Genomic DNA, 24,500 nt, shown 5'->3' on the forward strand with positions numbered 1-24,500 from the left:
AGAGCAGCTTCTCTCTTCTCTTATCTTTTACAAGCTGGATAAATCGTCCTCTGAGCTGGCTGGGCTTTCACATACTGAAGAATTACAGACAAGGGCAAAGCTGTTTGCAGGAAGAAACAAGCAGCCTGAAACTTCAGTGCATGAGAACAGGGGGAAAGAAACACACAAATGATCTCTTGAGATTCAAAAGGAAGGCTGTATACAGCCTGCTTGTGCATGGATGTATTTTCTACGTGTGAACATACTGTACATCAACCTACTTCCTGTTTTGGTGGCCATTTTGTTTGTTTATAAACAAAATTTTTAAAACTGTTTTTAACCACTTTTAATGCGGCGAGGAGCGGCGAAGTTGTGTCAGAGGGTAATAGGAGATGTCCCCTAACGCACTGGTATGTTTACTTTTGTGCGATTTTAACAATACAGATTCTCTTTAAGTGTGGATGTAGACACTGCTGTGAACAGCGATGAGGAACCCTTGAACTACTGGGTGCGCAGGCTTGACCTGTGGCCAGAGCTGTCCCAATTTGCCATCCAACTTCTCTCCTGCCCTGCCGCAAGCGTCCTGTCAGAAAGGACCTTCAGCGCAGCTGGAGGCATTGTCACTGAGAAGAGAAGTCGCCTAAGTCACAAAAGTGTTAAGTACCTCACCTTTATCAAAATGAATGAGACATGGATCCCGGAAGGCTGCTGCTCGCCCCAAGACTAAGTCAGTCCCCGCACACACAGCATCTCTGCCTGCACGCCGTGTGACTGGCTGCCTGGCCTGCCCCAAGAAGACTAAGTCGCTCCCAGTCCCTCCACACAGCATGTCTGCCTGCAGGCCGCTTGACTACCTTCTCCGCCACCACCAACAGGGTCCGGGACTCCAGGCGGATTGCTGAATTTTTTAGGCCGCTGCTAGCAGCGGCCACTGTAATAATTTTTCTGGTGCGTGTACATGACTGCCTAATTTTTCTGGCTGCACTGCGGGCAGCTGCAACAACAAAAGAAAAGGCATGTACATGCGCCCATTCCCCTTCGTGATCATTACCTTGCCGTGGTGAAGGGGCTTGCGTATCACAATGAAGCAATGACCGGCGCCTAGATGAGTGTCTCGGGGGGCACACAAAAGATAATAAGGTCGTGGCTTCATTGTGGTCAGACCAAATTTGATCAGCTGGACAGTCACTGTTCTGTCATTCAGCTACATCAGCCAGGCGACCATATGGGCTGTAAAGCCACCAAAACCTGCACTCTCGCCATGGTGCGCACCAGTCCAGCACGGCCGTCACTACACAAACAGCTGTTTGCGGTGCGTTACACGGTGAGTTTGGTGTGTCAGTGTGAAGCAGTACCTTAATTACACTACCTGATTAATGTATACACATGCAAGATGTTTTAAAGCACTTTAGGCCTGTCAGTTAGCATTCAATGTGATTTCTGCCCTTAAAACGCTGCTTTGCGTCAAATCCAGATTTTTCCCGGGGACTTTTGGCGTGTATCCCACTCCGCCATGCCCCCCTCCAGGTGTTAGACCCCTTGAAACATCTTTTCCATCACTTTTGTGGCCAGCATAATTTTTCTTTTTTTTCAAAGTTCGCATCCCCATTGAAGTCTATTGCGGTTCGCGAACTTTAACGTGAACCGAACGTTCCGCGAAAGTTCGCGAACCCGGTTCGCGAACCTAAAATCGGAGGTTCGGCCCAACTCTACTCACCTGTCTATACAGTGGTTGCCTGGAGGTAACCCTGGTTTGTGAGTATTCAATTTTTACTCGTTCCAATTATCCATTTGTCTTAACATACTACACCATATTGGGCTCTCGGTTCTTCTCTTTCTCATATGTGATTAATAGTCTAAGAATGGCTGCAGTTTACATTTTCTCATTTAAAATGAATGGCTGAAATGCGATTGGCTGTTTCATGCTCTACCCACTTTCCCTGAGAGTTTTTTTTTTTTAACCTCGGTCACCAAGTGACCAACTGTGTTAAGGTTGTGGGTTGGTTTTAGCACTGTGAGAATTGCAAGCCTTCTCAATTTTCCCTTTGATGTCAATGGGTGAAATCTGATTGGTGCCTTCCAATGAGTTCTGAAGCATTTGGCTGAATATGAGCAGGTAATATTGCCCGAAACACTTCTGAATTCATCCTGCTGCTTTTGTCAGCAGTTACATCATCAATAAATACAAAAAAAACCAAAACCGTTCTATTGGCAGCCATACATGCCCCACGCCATGACACTACCATCACCATGCTTCACTGATGAGGTGGTATTCTTAGGATCATGATTAGTTATTTCTTTCCTCTTTTCCTTCTCCATACTCTTCTCTTCCCATCACTCTCACTCTGGTACAAGTTGATCTTGGTCTCATCTGTCCATAGGATGTTGTTCCAGAACTGTGAAGGCTTTTTTAGATGTCGTTTGGCAAACTCTAATCTAGCCTTCCTGTTTTTGAGGCACACCAATGGTTTACATATTGTAGTGAACCCTCTGTATTCACTCTGGTGAAGTCTTCTCGATTGTTGACTTTGACACACATACACCTACCTCCGGAGAGTGTTTTTGATCTGGCCGACTGTTGTGAAGGGTGTTTTCTTCACCAGGGAAATAATTCTTCGGTCATCCACCACAGTTGTTTTCCCTGGTCTTCCGGTGTTGCTGAGCTCACTGGTGCGTTCCTTCTTTTTAAGAATGTTTTTTAATGTTTTTGCTATCTCTCTGATGGATTTGTTTTGTTTTTTCAGCATAATGATGGCTTGCTTCACTGATAATGACAGCTCTTTGGATCTCATCTTTAGAGTTGACAGTAACAGATTCCAAATGCAAATGGCACACTTGAAATGAACTCTGGACCTTTTATCTACTCATTGTAATTGTGATAATGAGGGAATAACACACATCTGGCCATGGAACAGCTGAGAAGCCAATTGTCCTATTACTTTTGCTTCCTTAAAGTGAACCTAAAGTCAGTAAAAAAAAACGAGATTAACTCACCTGGGGCTTCCCTCAGCCCCCTGCAGACGATCGGTGCCCTTGCAGCTCCGCTCCGATGACCCAGGACCTGCCAGCGAGCACTTCCGGTTTGGCCGTCACCGGCCAACAGGCATGGGAACGTGAGTGATTGTTCACGTTCCCAGCCTGTATATCGCCCCCTATGCTGCTATTGCAACCTCCTGGCGGCAATAGCTGCATAGGGGGCGATATACAGGCTGGGAACGCGAACAATCACTCGCGTTCCCATGCCTGTCGGCCGGTGACGGCCAAACCGGAAGTGCCCGCCAGCGGGTCCTGGGACATCGGAGCGGAGCTGCGAGGGCACCGATCGTCTGCAGGGGGCTGAGGGAAGCCCCAGGTGAGTTAATCTAGTTTTTTTTTACTGACTTTAGGTTCACTTTAACAAGTGGGAGGCACATATGCAAACTGTTGTAATTCTTCACCGTTCACCTGATTTGAATGTAAATACCCTCAAATTAAAGCTGGCCGTCTGCAGTTAAAGCACACCGTGTTTGTTTCATTTCAAATCCATTGTGGTTGTGCATAGAGCCAGAAATGTTAGAATTGTGTCAATGTCCCAATATTTATGGATCTAACTGTACATACATACATCCGATGTTTTTGTACAGTAGATAGAATTAAAATAACCTCAAAATAATAAAATCTAATTAAAGTAAACAAAAATTATTATATTTGGTCATGTATTTATTGAAGTACCCAGATGCAGTAAACCAGGCCCAAACGAAAACACTCCCACCACCATGTTTCACAGATGGGATAAATACTAATGCAATATTTTTCTCTCTCCAGATGTAACTCTCCTTATTTAAGGGCCCGTTTCCACTAGTGCGGTGCGAATCGCTGGGATTCCACCGCTGACAAAATCGCATGCGGATGCGATTCCGCATGCGATTTTTGCTGCGATTTCGTTTCGCATGCAATTTCGCATAGGCAGGCTATCAGCGATTTTAACCATGTCACTGCCTGGCTCAATGTACATTAGTTTTAGTGCGAATTCGCACGCGAAATCGCGGCAAAAAACGCATGTGCGATTTCCCCTATTAAATACATTGCCTGCGAATCGTCTGCATTCCACACGCAGGCGAATTCTGCAGGCCCTACCGTGCAGAAAAATCCTGCACAGAAAAACGCACCAAAAAACTGACAAGTGGAAACAGTCTCATCCACTTGTATTGGTTATGCGAATCCGCATGCAGACAACGCATGCGGATTCGCTCTAGTGGAAACGGGCCCTTAATCAAAAAGTCTATTTTTGGCTTTAACCACCTACAAAAATTCTTCCAGTATTCTGGTTTGTCCACACGATCTTTAGCTGTAACTGTAGACGGTCAGCAATATTTTTTTGTGGGGAGAGTCATACCTCTTTTGTTTGATCACCTGCGCTCTCACCAACCAGCACAAAAACTTCCCAACATATGGTACCGCTTTGCAAGTTTGCAAGAGAATCGAGGAGGTGCGCATACACATAGAACTGCTGCCACCACGTGGGTTTAATAGGACCATCATCTATGTGGCAATTATGAAACTGCATAAAATGACAAGCAACATTGGAAAGATATAAAACTGTTGGATTTGATCCATGTTCTGCAATACAAGTCTGCAAGTCTGAGGCAGTGAGTAGTGCAAACTTATGCTGTACATGACACTGAGTGCAAACCACTGAGTAGACAACAAATGTAGTGTTGCCGTTATAATTTAGTTTTACAAGTTGATTTTATCATTTCAGTCACCATTTTCCTACCATGAAATCTTGTATGTGTGTGAGAGGGCCTTGTTTGTGAACAGTTGGATGGAGGGGCCCAGGTGGAGTAAGTCAGTTTTTCTCTTAATCTTACATTTTTATTGAATGTGTTATACATTATATTCTACACATCTGGAACATAATGAATTGATCCCCATACTGTGGCGCAACATAGTTATTGATTTGTGATTACATTTTTATTACCTATTTAAAATGTTAATTACCCAGCTGTTGTGTTGCTCTTTTAGCTTGAGTAGTTTGATTAGCACACCTGCAAGAAACATACAGCCATTGGAATCAGAGGGGTCGCAAAGTCTGAACTGCATACTAGTTCTAAGTCTGTGATTCAGAAACATGAAAACTGTATAAGCACACAAGCCAAGTAAGTAGATTTTTAAAAAGAAGTAACGTCTCATCCATATAGCCATTGCTTCAAGTTCAAGGAATTTCCAATTTAGGCCCTATTCCAGGGGTGTCAAACTCAATCACAGGGCCAATATCTAAAACGGTCAACGTCGAAGGCCAAATTATTTATTAAGATTTAACATTTATTGAACTGTTTTAAACGAAGTGGTGTAACTATTGCGACCATGAATGGGCCTGCTCCTCCCCCTTCTACAGAGTAGCATAGTGGAGAAGTTTAATATTAACCAGCTCCAGTACTCCTTATCTCCTCTAGTCTTCCTGACAGCCGCATGCTTTATGCTACATACCTCTGGCTCATGTAATTGGAAGCTGGAGGTATGGAAGCAGAGAGCGTGCAAGTGCTAGGAAGGACAGAGGAAACCTGACGCATCGCTGGAGCAGGCAAACACTGCTCCGCAACTATGCAACGTGGGGGGAGAGGAAGGGGGGTTGTGCGTGTGTCTTTTACCAGCCTTTTGAAGGGGGATATGACTCCAAGGATGGGGCCCCATGCTGATTTCACTAGGGGGTCTCTCGGTTTGTTGCTGCACCCCAGCTCAAACAGACAATGGGCCTGATTCACAAAGCTTTTCTGTTAAATTATCTCACCTTACTTATTAACTCACAATTTAGCTCTCCTTAACTGACTTAAATCATGTTTTAGCTCTCCTTATCTACAGTTGTGTTCCAAATTTTGTTTCATCAGTCCACAGAACACTACCACAACAGTTTTGGGATAGTGTTCTGTGGACTGATGAAACAAAATTAGAACTGTTTGGGCTCATGGATCAAAGCTATGTTTGAGGGCTCGTTTCCACTATCGCGAATCTGCATGCGGCCAACGCATGCAGATTCGCACATGTAATGCAAGTGGATGGGCCTGTTTCCACTGTAGCGTTGTTGAGGTGCGTTTTTTTCAGCGGTAAAAAAACGCACAAAAGAGCCAACGAATTCGCCTGCGAGTGGAATGCATGCGAATCGCCGCTAATGTATTTAATAGGAAATTCGCATGCGGCTATGGTATGCGAATTTTCATGCGAATTCGCATGCGAATTCGCATAGGTACCAATGTATTTCAAACAGGCAGTGACATGGTTAATTTCGCATATACCCTCACCTATGCGAATTCGCATGCGAATTCGCGGCAAAAAACGCGCAAAAATTCGCATCCGCATGCTAATTCATGGAATTTCAACAGCGGTGGAATCCAGGCGATTCTGCACCGCAATAGTGGAAACGAGCCCTGAAGGAGGAGGAATAAGACCTATGAAGAAAAGAACACATTGCCTACTGTGAAGCATGGCGGGGGGTCAATCATGCTTTGGGGCTGTTTGCTTCAGCGTGTTCAAGGTACCATGAATTCTCTTCAGTACCAGGAGATATTGGATGAAAATGTGATGCAGTCCGTCACAAACCTGAGGCTTGGGAGACGTTGGACCTTTCAACAGGACAATGATCCCAAGCATACCTCCAAGTCCACTAGAGCATGGTTGCAGATTGAAGGCTGGAACATTTTGGAGTGGCCATCGCAGTCACCAGACTTCAATCCGATTGAGAACCTCTGGTGGGACTTAAAGAAAGCAGTTGCAGCGCGCAAGCCTAACAATGTGACTGAACTGGAGGCTTTTGCCCATGAAGAATGGGCTAAGATACCCGTAGATCGCTCCAAGACACTTGTGTCAAGCTATGCTTCACGTTTAAAAAAAAAAAAAAGATACCGTGGTCGGGGTGTCTCAGCACCCTGCAGGAAAAACACAGGAGACAAAAGAACGGGAGCCCAGTAGTGCAATATGTTTAGTGCATCAAATGATGAAAAAAGTGAATAGGAAAACTACTCACAAAGGAGGGTTGCAAGGGGAAACCGACCACAGGAAGCAGGTGGAGACAATGAACCCGACTCCACTCGGGGTGGTCCTATCCAGGACCTAGAAAGGGGTCGCTCTCTTACAGAAAAAACAGGGACAGATGTCCACTGGGGTGTGGGCCACCGGTGGTCTGTCACCTCCCCTCGGACGGTAACAGTACGGGGGTATACAATGCACAATTGGGGGAAAGAGGCGCCGTGGCTGGATAAAAGCGTCTAAAAACAGCTTAAAAACGACAAAAGATATGAGGTAGGTTACCTCAATGACGAAATCTCTGTAATATATACAAAAGATTTTTTATATTTAAATTAAAAAATAAATCTTTTGTATATATTACAGAGATTTCGTCATTGAGGTAAGCTACCTCATATCTTTTATCGTTTTTAAGCTGTTTTTAGACGCTTTTATCCAAGCGGTTATAACTGGAAAAGCATGTTGTACTAAGTACTAAGAATGAATGTCACTTGGGGGTTGAATAAAACTGATAATGATGTGAGCACAGAAAAGACATTTGTGGTTATTTCATTATAAATGTTATGTTATATTTGTCTGACTTACAAGTGCCTCTTTGATTTAATTGTAAACAAGATAAATGAAATGATCAAAATCAATGTCAAACTGGCCAAAACACTCAATTTCAGTTGAATAATTTATCTCAGGGGCGTCGCTAGCGTCACATGTCCGTGGCCCGTGCCACGGATATGGCTTTGGGGTGCCCCTAATTACGTCTCTGGCAATGCCCAACGAGAGTGTCCCGAATATTTTACTCAGCGCGGCTGCCGTTTGTGCGATACGGCGGCCGCCATGTTGTGGGCGGCTCTCGCCGCTTGTAAACATCAGCTGCCCTGGTCCATCCGCCCCCTGCCCAATCAGGAGCACCAGGCAGGGGGCGTGAGATTGATTTGCAAAGGTAGGGGGCTGGAAAGAGTGTGAGTAGCTCCACCCCCTGCACGTGTAGAGAAGACCAGATGCCATTTGCCCGCCTGGTGCCCGCTGCCGCTGACCCTCCGCATGGCAGACTGGCAGTGCAATTCAGCCTGCAGCTGCGCTGGGCTCCGTCCCCCCACAGGCACAGCCACAGATGGACCTGCCTCACATCTTAGGTGCCAACACGCCGGAATGAAATCAAAGGCTCTACCGGGACTTGAGAGGCACATGAAGCAATTGAGAGAGCCTCTGCTGCGGAGCTTCATACTTCGGGGGAGTTGGCAGAACAGTCACAGCCAGCCGGGAGGTCAGGACACAGGCAGGATGCAGTTGCAGCAGCTAGTGTTAACCCTGTGTGTGCCACTGCAGTGCAGAGACTCCAGACCGGGAGGAGGTAGTATGTCCATGCCCCATTCTCTGTTCCCCATTGTGAGTGTGTGTTTGTGTAATGTTGTATGTGTGTGTCTTTCTTATTTTGTGTCTGTCTGCCTCATTTTGTGTGTGTGTATCTGTGCCCCAACCTCTGTGCCCCAAGCTCTGTTCCCCATTGTATGTGCCTGTGCCCCAACCTCTGTGCCCCATTGTGTGTATCTGTGCCTCAACCTCCATGCCCCATTGTGTGTATCTGTGCCCCAAGCTCTGTGCCCCATTGTGTGTTTGTGCCCCAATCTCTGTGCCCCATTGTGTGTGCCTGTGCCCCATTGTGTGTATCTGTGCCTCAACCTCCATGCCCCATTGTGTGTATCTGTGCCCCATTGTGTGTGTTTGTGCCCCAATCTCTGTGCCCCATTGTGTGTGCCTGTGCCCCATTGTGTGTATCTGTGCCTCAACCTCTGTGCCCCATTGTGTGTATCTATGCCCCAAGCTCTGTGCCTCATCCTCTATGCCCCAGCGTATGTATCTGTGCCCCAACCTCTGTGCCTCATTCTCTATGCCCCAGTGTGTGTATCTGTGCCCCAACCTCTGTGCCCCATTGCATGTTTCTGTGCCCCATCTTCTATGCCCCATTACAGTATAAGCTACTCTGTGCCTGTATTGATAGTAAACTAGCTGCAGGATGTGCTGACCCCTTCTACCCCAGTATGTACACTATAAGCTGTGACTCTGTGCCAGTATTGATAGTAAACTAGCTGCAGTGTGTGCTGATCTCTGCTACCACCAGCACGTACATTATAAGCTGTTACTCTGAGCCTGTACTGATAGTAAACTAGCTGCAGCGTGTGCTGATCTCTGCCACCTCCAATATGTAGAGTATAAGCTGTTACTCTGTGCCTAAATTGATAGTAAACTAGCTGTAGTGTGTGCTGATCTCTGCTACCTCCAGTATGTACATTATAAGCTGTGAATCTGTCTCTGTACTGATAGTAAGCTAGCTGCAGTGTTTGCTGATCTCCACCTCCAGTATGTACAGTATAAGCTGTTGTATGTACAATATAAGCTGTTACTCTGGGCCTGTACTGATAGCAAGCTAGCTGCCGTGTGTACTCATCTCTGCTACCTCCAGTATGCACAGTAAAAGCTGTTACTCTGGGCCTGTACTGATAGTAAACTAGCTGCAGTGTGTGCTGATATCTGCTGCCTCCAGTATGTACATTATAAGCTGCGACTCTGTCCCTGTATTGATAGTAAACTAGCTGCAGTGTGTGCTGATCTCTGCTACCTCCAGCATGTACATTATAAGCTGTTACTCTGGGCCTGTACTGATAGTAAGCTAGCTGCAGTGTGTGTTCATCTCTGCTACCTCCAGTATGTACAGTAAAAGCTGTTACTCTTGGCCTGTACTGATAGCAAACTAGCTGCAGTGTGTGCTGATCTCTGCTGCCTTCAGTATTTACATTATAATCTGTGACTTTGTGCCTGTATTGATAGTAAACTAGCTGCAGTGTGTGCTGATCTCTGCTGCCTCCAGTATGTACATTATAAGCTGTGAATCTGTACCTGTATTGATAGTAAACTAGCTGCAGTGTGTGCTGATATCTGCTGCCTCCAGTATGTACATTATAAGCTGTGACTCTGTCCCTGTATTGATAGTAAACTAGCTGCAGTGTGTGCTGATCTCTGCTGCCTCCAGTATGTACAGCATAAGCTGTTACTCTGTGCCTGTACTGATAGTAAACTAGCTGCAGTGTGTGTTTATCCCTGCTACTTATAATATGTACAGTTTTAGCTGTGAAGCCTGGTACACACATAAAATTTTGATTAGCCAATTTTAGCTCTGTTCGTCAAATTCATTGTCTGTTGGCCCACTTACTGCATGGGGGTGGTAAAATTGGTCAGTGATTGACCAATCAAAATTGTATGTGCGTATACATCTTTGATCTATGCCTATACTGACTGTAAATTATCTAAATAAAGGACAGGGGGCTCCATCCAATATTTCGATGGGCAGGCCCGTTATCTGTAGCTTACACCACTGCTAAGTTCATGTAAATGTGGCCCCACCCATGGTCACGCCCACTCACTGTATGACCACGCCCATTTTTTTGCCGCTGCGAGCTCCGCATACACCCCCCACCTTGTGCCCACAGGTGCCCCCGATCTCCAAGGACCCTAGGAACGCCCCTGATTTATCTCATGAATTATCTCTCCTTATTTGTTTATTTCATGCATTATCACTCCTTACAGTTAAGGTGAAAAATAAGTACCGTATTTTTCGGACTATAAGACGCACTTTTTCTCCCCCAAATGTAGGGAGAAAAAGTGACTGCGTCTTATAGTCCGAATGTAGCAGTCATACCTATTCTGGCGCTTGTTTCTTTCCTGCTGTAAATGATCTTAATGAGGTGTGCAGCGGGCTACAGCAGCAGCAGCGAGATCCACTTTTTCCAAGCGGCAGCAGCCGCTGTAATGATCCGCAGCGCTGGCCCTTTTATCTTCTTTGATTATGCCCGATCAGCTCGATCCCCGGTCGGTGGCTCCAAGCGGCAATAGCCGTGGTAATGATCCGCAATGTGGCCCTTTAATCATGCCTGGTCACCGAAATCATCCCCGCAGCAGTGCGATCCCCGGCCGGTGGCTCCAAGTGGCAATCGCCGCAGTAATCATCCGCAATGTGGCCCTTTGATCATGTCCGGTCACCAGCATCATCCCTGCAGCAGCGTGATCTCCAGCCGGTGGTTCCAAGTGAGATATGAGTAGCAACTGTAACTATTCTCCCCGCTGGCCCTTTGATCTCCTTCTTTAATCATGGGCGGCAGCAGCGCGATCCCGACGGACACATGCCTCTTCAGCCGCTATAGCGGCAGAGTCCTCAGGGGCTTCCGTACTTCCTAGTTCACCTGCGTACCCCATGACCCGCAGCGCTACAGTGCTGCGGGTCATGGGGGGACGCAAGTGAACTAGGAAGTACGGAAGCCCCTGAGGACTCTGCCGCTATAGCGGCTGAAGAGGCATGTGTCCGTCGGGATCGCGCTGCTGCCGCCCATGATTAAAGAAGGAAATCAAAGGGCCAGCGGGGAGGATAGTTACAGTTGCTACTCATATCCCACTTGGAACCACCGGCTGTGGATCACGCTGCTGCTGGGCTAATGCCAGTAACCGGGCATGATCAAAGGGCCACATTGCGGATGATTATTGCGGCGATTGCCGCTTGGAGCCACCGGCTGGGGATCGCACTGCTGCGGGGATGATGCCAATGACCAGACATGATCAAAGGGCCACATTGCAGATCATTACCGTGGCTATTGCCGCTTGGAGCCACCATGGATCACGCTGCTGCTGCCGACCCACTGCGCACCTCATTTGGAACATTTGGACCAGCCTGGACCCCCAGACAGCACCCAGCTACTGCCACCCAGGCTGGTGAGATATCATGCAATATCTGGGAGGGGGAGGGGGGTTTATGTAATGTAATGCAGTGTAGCTAGGATGGGAGGGGGGGAGCAGGGGTTTGTGTAGTGTAGCTGGCCTGGGGGGGTAGCAGGGGTAAGTGAAGTGTAGTATAGTTTGTGGGGGTATCAAGGGTTAGTGTAGCTTGGTAGTGTAACTTAGACAGGGTCATCTTGGCTGGAGGAAAGGTCCATTAGACACTCCTGGACCATGGACGTCCCTAGGTTTAGTATATTTTTTTTTTCCTGTTTTTTGCCCTTTAAACCTAGGTGCGTCTTATAGTCCGGAGCGTCTTATAGTCCGAAAAATACAGTAACCTTTGTGAATCAACCTCAATGTTTCAACAGAAACACTGTCACCGGTGTGCTCCTCTGGATGGGAAGGAAGGGCACTGTCATTCTTTCGTGACTTACAATGATGTCCATTTAAAGCTTTGAAGGGCCACATAAAATGGCGAGGAGGGCTGCATTGAGTTTGACACCTGTGCTCTATTCGGTATGCTGACTAACTTTACCTTCTACTAGTGGTACAAAATCAGAATAAAATTACAGTGCTTATCATAGTTCCCCATGAGTCAGTGGAGAGGAAGTAAGTGAGATAAGGCAGGGTCAAGCTTTCATTCAACACCCAGGACTTGGAAGAGGGTGTGGCCATGCAGCAACTCTGCTACCCTCCCATAGAGGGCAATGGTGTAGCCTGCAAGGAAGAGGGATGCAGTAGGATCTGAAAAAAAGAGCCTTGCCACCAAGAGTAGCTTCTGCTGATGACAACAATATTCAAGTATTTGGACTGCTTTTTGAAATAGTATTTGCATTTATACCACTTGTGAAACATGTTGGAGGGCAGTAGGCTTATAAAATGTTTGATTGGACAGGAGCTTTAATAGAAAGTAGGGATTGTCAATGAGAAACAAATTTATTCAAAATTAATGCAGGCTAATGCTAGTTTTGCCAATTATTTTCAATAAAAAAATGGCATAATACAACATTTACTCAAAATGATTTCCATCTCATTGACCATCCCTAAAAGAAATCTATGTATAATTAAAATGTTACTATAAATACAGTTCCATAACACACCAGTCCCTTTCAGACGGGATTGGTCCCCTATCTCATTTCCTTTTTCACATGAAGCTCCAGGCAGCAGGCTGCAGTCCTCTGAAGCACAAACTAAGCCTACACTAGAGATACGGCCCCAGTTCTCATTTACGTTTATACATTTATCTGTGTTATACTGCTATACATGACGATAATTCACTGCCACATTTTGTAGTGTCTGTTAACTTATGTTGTTGAAACAAAACAATAAAAACCATTGAAACACATAATATTACTATAAATAATGGGGATCCTTCAACTTTAAATCCAGATTTGAATATCGGCCAAGACACTATCTGTATAGAGGATTTGTTGCTTTCCCGTGTTTGTGTGAGTTTCCTTTTGGTACTCCAGTTTCTTCATATATCCCAAAAATATATTAATAAATTAAATGCTTTCTCACAAAATGTCTACTCCACATTCCCCAGACTATACGACATTAGACTATGATTAGAGTAGGATTAGATTATGAGCTCCTCTGAGGGACCATTAGTGACATGACTATGGTATTTACTCAGTAAAGTGCTGCAGAACAGGTCAGTGCTATATAAATGCATAATAATAATTTCATTATAACAATTTGTTTCAATTTTTTTCTTGAGTATTAGTTTTTTCTTCATAATACTGTACACTCATACTTTAATGCACATTTATAAAAAAAATTGGATTATTACTTTATATGCACTGAGAAAAATAACAGTCGCTCACCAGAGTTGCCATTTCTGAAAATGCTAGATGTCTGACTGGATAGCTTCAAAACTTTGGGCCAGTGGCTTTAAAGAAACATGCACATCACTGGCTGGGGTTTGTATGTTTTGGGTTTCCTCTGGGCACTCTGGCTTCCTCCAACATCCCAAAAACCTACAGATAAGTTATTTGTCCTACCCCTATATTGGCCTATATTAAACTACGATGGACACATGACTGTGGCAGGGATTAGAGTAAGTTGGTCTGATGGACTACATATGCTATGTAAAATTGTTACGGAACATGTCAATGCTATATAAATACTAAATAATAATACAAATAATAATCACAACTGATAGCATCTAGTTTGGTCTTCTTAATCTATGGTACAAAAGCACATTGAAATTAAATATGTCCTAATTGACCTCCACCACTGATAGTTCTTTTTGTTGTTTTGCCAACAGTGCGACTGGATCTAGTTCCAGCTGGTCACCCGAGTGGAGTCGGGTTTATAAATCTCCACCTGCCTTCAGTGGTTGGTTGCCCCCTGTGCAACCTTCCTTTGTGAGTACCACAACCCTTTTTTGACATTTGCCATTGAACTTGTGACGTACTGCACCATTTGGGCTTCCATTGTTTCTGTGTTCTTTTTTAGGGTGTCGATCACCACCTACCTCAGTACGTATTACAGTGTTGCCTGTCTCTATTTGCTGATTGTTTGACCGAGGGCTCCCCTGGGGGTGTCCTCCTGTTGTACTTTTATTACTCCCAATAAAAACTTAAATACAAAATGTAATGAATACTTGTTTCCAGTCTGTAAGGGCCTGCTCCTAATACACAAAATATAGGGTATAGGAAAAACGTTATATTTTTCCGGTGTGTTTTATAGTCTAAAAATACATAACTCGAGTACTGAAAGTTTAGTTCAGCATGGCAACCAGACATTTTCAGGTGAAGGCAATGGCAACCTATGCATTTCTTCCAGTACACACCTCTATTAATCTATTTATTATAGTAAACAAAAGACTTTACAACCACAACCACAGAATTAAAAATTACACAGAACATGAAAACACTGAACATTGCATAAGAAATATGGGTCAACAGTCCAGCTAAACACTGACCAAAGAGGAAATATTACAGCAGTGATCCAGTCCTATTAGATGCACACAGATGCAAGCCTGGACAGTAACAACTGTCACATGTATGTGCATAGCAGTCATGGCCAGTCTCTTAGTCCAGCAAGGAAGTGTCTGGTGAACGGACAACAGTAGGACATGTGGGAGAGGCAGGAGGTCTTCGGCTGGAAATGAGAAAAAGCAGAGTAAGAACAGAACAAATTCAGTACATAAAATATGCAAAAAAGGTGCCATGGAAATGAGATAATGGTTGGCTGATTTACCTGCTTTTGGTTTGATGCAGGTCACAATTTCATATCATGTACAGCATGGAGGGGGAACAGTATTTTACATAAGATGGGGTTATGTCAGTGCCTAATTTAAAGAGAGTCTGAAGCGAGAATAAATCTCGCTTGAGACCTCATAGATAGCAGGGGCATGTGTGCCCCTGCTAAAACGCCGCTATCCCGCGGCTTAACGGGGGTCCCTTCACCCCCAAATCCCCTCTGTGCAGCGGGGGAGCGCTTCCTGGTTGGGGCAGGGCTAACCGCCGCAGCCCTGCCCCACGCACGTCTGTCAGCGCGTATCTCCGCCTCTCCCCCGCCCCTCTCAGTCTTCCTTCACTGAGAGGGGTGGGGGAGAGGCGGTGATGCGCCGCTGACAGACGCGACTGGAGGCAGGGCTGCAGCCGTTAGCCCTGCCTCCAGGAAGCAATAAATCACGACCAAATCTACGACCAAGTATTGCGGGGGTGGGTTTGGGGGTGAAGGGACCCCCGTTTAGCGGCGCGATAGCGGCGGTTTAGCAGGGGCACACATGCCCCTGCTAACTATGAGCTCTGAAGCGAGATTTATTCTCGCTTCAGAGTCTCTTTAAAGGCACTGATGGCCCATATGCGATTCATTTTTTTTTTCTGATTTTTTTTTTCTAGGAGATAATTTTTCCTCTTTTCTTCAAAATAACTTTTCAGCATGTTGCCATTGAAAAGGTACCTAAAAGTTGGAAAAGTTCTGTAAAATTCATTCTGAGTATTTTTTCGTTTTGCTGGTGGTTGAAAAGGCATTTCATTGCTGGGGTGAGAAAATCTCACGTACATTGTTATTTGGCACAGCACATTGCACCACCATTGTACAGGCTCCCTAGGCTCTGCCCCTGAACACAGGCCAAGGAAAACTATTCTGAACTCTAATTCCAGCCTTATGTCACCGTCTCATATCATCCTTAGTGGTGCTTAGGGTGTAAGCGCCTGAGGTCAGTGATCTGAGGAGAGGGGGGCCACCTCTCCCACATAAGGCACCTGTAGGCGAGCACCTACAGTGCCTTATGGGAAATCCGGCCCTGGACAAAACACAAAAAAGCACTGGACACACTTTTATTGACACCTAGGATAAGGTAGTATGTGAATGGGGGTGTCGTGTTTGCGCATATGGGTTAGTTATAAGGTATAGTTGTTCCTTTTTTTGTTTAGCCCTACATTAGTTCTCTTAGTAGCTCCCATGTCTAACACTTTTATAGTCCCCATACAGACAGTGTGTATACTTGTTCCGGTTGCTCCAGTAAAAGGTTTGAACGAAACTGTTCACTAGCTGGGAAACATCCCACCAGTAAGTGTAGCCCATTACAAGTGTCCCAAAACATATGCAGTCCAATAAAGGCCCCATCAAAAGAGTAAAGCCCATTACTTGTGCCAGCTTTACATTTGCAGCATTTACATATGCTGCCAGTATTCAGCACATTACACACACCTTTATCATATGTGTATCCCACTACTTCCCTTTACAAATCATGGCAGAAGAACATGCTACATAATGTATACCAGTGCCTCTACTTTGTGCAGAATCCTGCTACTCCATTCCGAGTTTGACAGCACAGCAATGTGGATCAGCAAATATACTTGGTATGATGAATCCCCACAGTTGCACTATCCATACCTCAGTTTACTGCACTATAGCATCAGAATCCGTTTGATTCACAAAGCTCGACTGGGTCATGCTGGAAATGGTTTTGGCAACAGCAGGACATAACAGGTAGCAGCAGATTGAAATATAAGCAGATCACAATAGTGGTAACAGTAGCAATACGGGCAGCACAAATGGCAGAGTGGTTAGCTCTCTCGCCTTGCAGCACTGGCTCCCTAGTTTGAATCCCAGCAAGGCACTATCTGCATGGAATTGCATGGGGCATATAGCGAGTTCAAGAGTTTTACAAAAGAGGGGAAGGAAGTGTTCATAAGCCTTGAGGTCTTGGTGGAGATGGCCAGGAACCTCTGGCTTGATTGTTGCAACATTTATGTTTGCTGCATAAAATGGTCCCTTAGTATTACATTCAAAATGGTCTTTTAATGACAAAGGTATTAACAACACCGGTGCTTGAGTGTGGTAGGGATATTGATAATATTAACTCAATATTCTTAATATAGTAGAGTCTCATTTATCCGGCAAGCAAACGGCGTTAAATGATGACACTAACCTCTTATAATGGATGCACTGCACAGTGGTGTGCAGTAGAAAATGCTTACGAATCCTTTGAAAGCTCCCAGCTGCTTTGCAGTGATCTCCTTGCACGGCCCCGGTGTGTCACATGACCCAATCTGGGTCAGGTGACGTACCAGGGAGCTATACAAGGACACTGCAAAGCAACTGGGAGCTGCAAGACATGAAATGGATGACACCGGAGGATTCGTAAGCATTTTCTGCTGTGCAGTCTAAGTTAGGAATGCCCCCATTGTGTCCTGTCGGGCATGCCGGTAAGTTGAGACGGCCGGATTCTTGAGTTCCAGTTAACCGGAACTCTATTGTAAGCTGTATGGAAATGATGTCAACACTATACTGTATAAATACATAATAATTTGACAAGAGTGTGAATTCTGAGTTTTGTTTTTTTTAAACAAAAAAAGGAAGTTTATTGATCAAATTGGTCATGTGATACAGCGTTCAAACAGTTACCAGGTTATACAAATGTATATCAGAATTATTAGCACATAATGACTGCAAAGAAAATGGCAAATAATGAAAGTGGTTTTACAGAGAAAAAAGAATTTTTCCTTTCCGAGGCAGAACTTGTACAACATATAGCCTGCACATTAAGGAGCATAGCATATTTTAATATTCCACATTTCAGGGTATCATTAAACGTGCATGCGGGTATTAACAGTGAAGTTGAAAAGTTCAGCCCAAGTCAGTAAAAAAAAACAAAAAAAAAAAAACATGTAAATGAAAGAGATGGAGTGTAAGGCGGCCTCAGGCAAATTGTAGATGCTAGGGATAGGGTGATGGTCATTGCACTCAAGATCCCTCCTTCCACCTGTCCCATATTAAATGGAATTGTTTTTGGCGGTCTCTGTGTAAATATACAAGTTTTTTGTAGGGCAAATCCGCATTAAGCCTCTTACGCCAGCATGTAAACGTAGGAGCCTCTACTGCCAGCCATCTAAGAGCAATTTCTTGTCTAGCTGCAAATAGTGTTTCGTGGATAAAGGTTTTAATATTGGGTTGCATTTCTTCATCAGTTATTATACTTAACACACACAAAGCTGGGTTCATAGTTACTGGGCAGCCCATTTTGTCATGCAGGAAGTTTATTATCTGCAGCCAAAATGTTTGGATTGCGGGGCATTGCCATATTATGTGAAAAAAGGTTGGGGAGTGATCCCCGCATTTAGGGCATAGGGCAGAGGCTCCTGTTTTGTATTTGACAATTCTGGCGGGGGTCAGATAGGCCTGGTGGAGTATGTATACTTGAGTGGCCCTATTTTTATTACATACAGAGATCTTTTTAGGGGCTTCCAATGCGTCTTCCCAGTCTTCTACTGATAGGTCTATTCCCTCCTTTACCCATTTCTCTTTGAGCGGTTCCATACGATCAAGGGCTTTATTTAGCACTAATTCTTTGTATAAATCTCCTATGAGGTGCTTAGCTGGGCCTTTTACCAAAATTTCAAGGAGTGGGTGTGGGGTAGTACGAACGGGGCTTTTCCCAAATTGGGCGTAAAAGGCGTGGTGCAGTTGAGCATATCTAAACTGTTGAATGCTGAGAGTGGGGAGAGTTTTACTGAGATTGGAGATGTTAGTAAGCTTCCCTTGTTCTAATATTTGTGATAGAAAGGTGATGCCTCTTCTTTCCCAGTAGTGAGAATCAGGGATTGTGGAAAATTCGGGGAGAGTTGGATCATGCCATAAAGGGGTACGTGGGTCGTGACTTAATGACGGGTATAATTTACTGGCTCGTTTCCAGACGGAGTGAGCTTGGGATAGAATGGTATTTGTCTTGAACTGGGAGGTATTAGTTCCTCTAAGTAAATCAAGGGCTACACTCTCTTTGTTAAGGTTCAGACTGTATCCCAAAGCCTCTGGGTTGTACATATCTCCTGTCATGAACCAGGGGGCTAAATGCTGTAGTTGAGCCGCAAGGTAATAATGTTGCAGTGATGGGAGGGCAAGGCCGCCCATGTCATTGGGATTAATAAGCAGAGAAAATTTAATTCTGGCTCTTTTATTATTCCAAATAAATGCAATAATTAAGGTACGAAGTTTTTTGAAAAAATTGGCTGGGATGTATATAGGGGATTGGTGAAACACATATAGCAGTTTGGGCAGGTGTACCATCTTAACTAGGTTAATTTTACCAACAATGGAGAGATACAGTCTGGACCATATTTTGCACTTAGCTTGTACTAATTGTATTAAGGGGAGAACTTCAGTTTGCAAATAGGTTTGCGGGGGGAGGCTTATTTGAACACCCAAATATTTAAACGATTGGACCGTCTGGAGACCTTTATGGGAAAGGCTAGTGGTGGGAGGCGACTGGTCAAGATATAGAAGAACTGATTTAGATTTGTTAAGCTTGAGCCCAGAGTAATAACCAGACTCCTCAATTGTTGAGAGCGCACAGGTCAAGGACTCATCAGAGTCTGCCAAATAAAGAATTGTGTCATCAGCATAGAGTCCTATCTTTTCTTCCGTGTGGACAGTGCGGAAGCCGCGAATTCGGGGGTGGGCTCTGATGCGGCAGGCCAGAGGCTCCACAGCTAGGGCGTATAGTAGGGGAGAGAGGGGGCACCCCTGACGCGTGCCGCGTCCCAAGCCAAAGGTTTCCGAAATCCAGCCATTTGTGCAAACTCTGGCTTTAGGGGAGCTGTACAGCATGCGTACCCATTTGCAAAAATTGTCTCCGAACCCAAACCTGACAAGGACTGCGTTAAGGTAGGGCCACTCCACAGTGTCGAAAGCCTTGGCCATGTCTAGGGATGCCACTATTCTACTACCAGAGTTTGTATGCTCCGCCTGAATATTAGTCCACAGGCGGCCTATATTCATGGCGGTGTTCTTACCAGGCATAAAACCCGTTTGATCCGGGTGCACAAGGGATAGTATTACTGAGTTTAGTCTAATGGCCAAGGCTTTCGCTAGAATTTTTATGTCGGTGGGAAGAAGTGAAATTGGTCTGTATGATTCACAGTATAGCGGGTCCTTGCCAGGTTTGGGTATAACAACAACTAGGGCTTCCTGCATGGAGCTAGGTAGCGCGTCTATCTTAAAGGCATCAACAAGAGTTTGCAGCAAAAATGGGGTAATTACTTCATCAAATTTTTTGTAGACTTCAATGGGAATACCATCTACGCCTGGCGCTTTTTTATTAGGGAATGATGCGATTGCTATATTTAATTCCTCTATTGACAGGGGGGCATCTAATGCTTCACTCTGTTCTGGTGTCAGCCGCGGCAATTGTAGTTCGGAGAGGTAAATTTCAGAGTCGGTCTGGGTAGCTGGGGTAGCACTGCTGTAGAGGGATTTGTAGTAGTTGTAAAATACCTGGTTAATTTCTGCGGTGCCAGTAACTGACGCCCCATGTCTATCTGCAATGTGGGTTATTACTGGGGGAGAGGTATAGGATTTGGAAATTTTTGCCAGTAGGGTGCCCGCTCTCTCTCCCTGTTCGTAAAAGGTCTGTTTAGCGAAGAATAGTTTGGATTTGGCAACCTCATCTATAAGCTGCTTATGATTACACAGTGCCTTGCGCCAAGCTAGTAAGTGGTGTGGGTCACGGGAGGAGAAATATGCATCACGAAGCGTGTCAATTTGACGAATCAGATCATGCTCACGCTGTTTTGTGTCATTTTTACAATTTGCAACTGCCGAGATAAGCTCACCCCGCAGGAAGGCCTTAAAAGTATTCCACACCAATAACACATCTTCCTCATCCCTGTGTGTATGTATAAAGTCGCATATATGTTTGGTGACCTGATCATGTGTAGTAATGAGCTCTAACCAAAAGGGGTTGAGTTTCCAGAAGCGATACGGGGATTGCTGTCCCCAAGTAAATTCTATGTAGATGGGTGAGTGGTCTGAAACTAATCGGGGTAGCATACCTACAGAAGTAGTTGCTTGCAACACAGCTGTAGTAGCAAAGAAGTGATCTAAGCGGGAGGAGGCTGCAAACGTGGCGGAATGGCAGGTGTATCCACGCTGTTGTGGGTAGAAGCAGCGCCATACATCTAAATAGTGGAGTTCTTTCATGAGGTTGGCAAAGTTAGTGGGTTTGTCTTGCTTAGGAGGGTAGCGATCGTGAGCGGGGTTGCACACTGCGTTAAAGTCGCCCATCCAGATTGTAAAAACTCCCGGATGGGCAAGGGTAAATTGTACGCCTTCTTTAATGACTGAGGAGTCATATGGGGGCGGGATGTAGATATTTAAAAGCAGGATGGGGATACCTGAAATCCTACAGTGCATAAAGATATACTTCCCCAGATAGTCTTCCTTTACTGTGAGCATTTGAAATGAGAGAGATTTTTTAACGAGTAATGACACACCGCGGGAATATTGGGAGTAGGAGGAGTGGTCTAACCAGCCTATCCAGCCACGTTTTAACGCCTGCGTCCTCCCGCCTGTGAGGTGGGTTTCCTGAAGGGCAACAATATCTGGTTTATGGCGACAAAGGTACGTCATAATCATTTGGCGTTTTCTAGAGTCATTGAGACCGCGAACATTCCAACTTATAACTTTTAGTTTATGAAGTGCCATCTTTTGCTTTTAATATGTGCTTTGCATACTTGCCCTGGGGGAGATACAGACTGTAGTATTGATACCATGACCGAGTATGAGAATTTGTCAATGAGGAACATAGAAAATAAACTTTGTAAGAAAAATAAAAACACCCAAACCCCTTTATCCCACCCTGACCCATCTAAACGCAGATAGGTCCTTGGTCCCAAAACCTAGAACTTGAGAACAGTCTACAAGCAGGATACAGCTGCTGCTGCAGTGCCTGCTTGGGGGGAAAACACAGAACTCACAAGTCAACCCTATGTGAGAGGGGCTCCGTTCCGCCCGTAACGTCAGGCGAGGTTGAGGGCCCTCTCCCAGAGGGGGGGGGGGGGGTGTAAAAGAACTAAGGTTGTTGTGAACAGGGGGTAGGTTAAGAGCACTTCAACTTACCCCACACCTATAGGGCAAGCTCCCGCTCTTTATGTCCTATTTGCAGAACCTGTGTAGTTGCGAGGGATATTAAGACCGGTTGGTACGCAAAATTTGTTGTGAAACAAGTAAGCTCTTGACTCAGTCTCTTCTAGTGACATATCTTTTGGCTGTCGCAGCCTAGTAATTAGGTATATTATTCCCCACTGGACGCACATGGTTTTGTGTCCGCGCTGCGGGGAGGGGAGACCCCCCTAATTACAAATGGAGAGGTGTCAGGAGGTCCGTTGACAGGGGGGTAACAAAGCGTCTCGGGGTATAGGCAGTGTAGGGCGATGGCGGGGTTCAGAGCAGATTAGCATAGTTTAGTTTAAGGGGCCATGAGCTGGGCGTCTCCCGGCCCCGCAGTACACGCCGACAACACCCCAGTGCATTAGTCACCCGTCGATGGCATAGGTTGTAGCCTTAAATCACATATTAAACACTCAAGTGAAAAAGAGACATTGCATATAATAATAACATTGCACGGGCAAAACCAGGTGTATTAAAGGAGAACCTGGCCTCATATATACGGATTGAGTTCTTGATGGTCTAGAACTGTGCAATTAGCGGCCAAGTCTGAGGGGGCCTCGTATTAAATGTAGAGGAGTTCCATTCCATTGTCCGGGGGCAGCAGTAAAAGATAGGTCCAGTCTGGACATACAATCCAAGGCTGCCGCAGCACATTGCATACAATACTTGGGTAACAGGCGAAGCATTAACTGTGCTGTAGCGGGAAAAGTTGCTGAGTGAATCAGCCGTATAGTTGGGCAGAGGAGAGAACAGTTATAGCAGGGAAGAAAGAGAAGACTAGTCTCCTATAGCAGTACTCACGCCCATCACGAAGTGTTTTCCACACGGCTTGGAGAGTTACGAGAGGTAGGTCTAGAGTCCAGCCAGGTTTGCACTGCCTCTGGGGAGGTGAAAAAGTGCGTGCGGTCCCCATCGATAACACGGAGCTTGGTTGGGTATAGCATTGCATATGAGAGGCCCAGATCACGTAGACGTTTCTTCGCATGGATAAATTGTGCCCTTTGACGCTGGAGATCTATGGAGAAGTCTGGGTAAAAAGAAAGACGAGCATTGCTGTGGGATACTTCTCCTTTTTCGCGAGCAGCGCGCAAGATGGCGTCTCGGTCACGATAATTAAGGAGCTTCATAATAAAGGTTCTCGGGACCTGGCCTGGCGCAGGGGTTTTAGCAGACACTCTGTGGGCTCTTTCTATTATGAAGGCAGAGGAGAATGTGGATCTGCCGAATAGCTCTATCAGAAGCTGCTCTGCGAAGTTTTCTGGTGCGCTCCCTTCAATTTTTTCGGGCAGGCCCACAATTCGTACGTTGGAGCGCCTATTTCTGTTTTCGAGATCTTCGTGTCGCTCTTTAAGCATACAGACATCACGCTTCGTTTGCAAGGAGTCTTTTTCTAGGGGCTTTAGTCTGTCTTCTATGGCGCCCACCCTTTCCTCTGTATCAGTAACTCTGGCACGGAGCGAGTGCATGTCCGCTCTGAGAAGGGATACGTCCGATTTTACCTCCTCCAACCTGGTGGTAATGTGTGTGAGAGCTTCCTGGCAGGCCGTTATACCCTGTAGGATCTGTTTCAGGGAGGGCGCGGGAACGTCTTCGTCTTCCACGGCGTTGCCGTCTCTGCTGTCGCCATCTTGCGCGTCCATGCGGAATTTTTGGAGCTTGGCTACTGCCTCCGATCCGCGGCGAGCCATCACGTAAGTAAGTCCAGAGGGCGCAAGTGCATCCACCAAGGTATAGGTATGATTTGTGAGGCTGTATAGCCAGCAGGTTCTTTAGTCGGATGGGTATTGCGGGTATTGGAGCGGGAGCTCACCTCTGCTGCGACTTACTCCATGGACTTCCGGCCACGCCCCCGTGAATTCTGAGTTTAGTTACATTTTATAGCTCCAGAGGACATGGAATTCACCTGTGAGAAACTAGAGCAGGGGTCCCCAAACGTTTTGGGTCGAGGGCCGGGTCAACATACTTCAGACTGCTGGGGGGCCGGAGTATACATAAAATGATGTAGAAGTCTTGGCGGGCCACACAGTGAATCATATCCAGGTGACAACCTGCAGTCCATTTGGACAGCAGTGGTCACCTGATGTGGAATTTGATTGGAAAGCAGCAAATTACTGCTTTCTGGCTTCCATGTGGATGGGTGGTGGCAGCACTGCTATTCTATATGCGGACCACCAATATTTAAATATGTAGCTGACCGCAACTATAAGTAATACATTTTGTGTGTGGGGGGCCAGTAAAAAAGCTTCAGGGGGCCACATTCGGCCCGTGGGCCTTAGTTTGAGGACCACTGAACTGGAGCTTTGATTTGGACTAATCAGACCCAGGTGACTACCTGCAATGAATTACTCGAAAGC

At 45.6% G+C, this 24,500-nt stretch overlaps 1 protein-coding gene across 8 annotated transcripts in view; it reads right to left on the reverse strand.

Annotated features, from left to right (window-relative positions):
* Positions 1 to 24,500, reverse strand: part of DNM3 (dynamin 3) — a 629,085-nt gene that overhangs the window by 37,371 nt on the left and 567,214 nt on the right. For 2 of the 8 annotated variants that reach the window (XR_011022038.1, XR_011022037.1), the window contains one exon: positions 14,760 to 14,847. The exons of 1 other annotated variant lie outside the window; for it this stretch is intronic. Coding sequence is in view for 1 of the 7 variants with exons in the window: in XM_068239887.1 (XP_068095988.1) it covers positions 14,778 to 14,847 (70 nt within the window). In the remaining 6 variants the exon portion in view is untranslated. Of the gene's footprint in view, positions 1 to 5,005; positions 5,075 to 14,534; positions 14,848 to 24,500 lie in introns of those variants that run through there. 5 more of the 8 variants (XR_011022035.1, XR_011022036.1, XM_068239887.1 and 2 more) reach the window with 5 other exon arrangements.

The sequence above is a fragment of the Hyperolius riggenbachi genome, chromosome 6 (genome assembly GCF_040937935.1).
Source record: "Hyperolius riggenbachi isolate aHypRig1 chromosome 6, aHypRig1.pri, whole genome shotgun sequence".
Lineage (NCBI taxonomy): Eukaryota > Metazoa > Chordata > Amphibia > Anura > Hyperoliidae > Hyperolius > Hyperolius riggenbachi.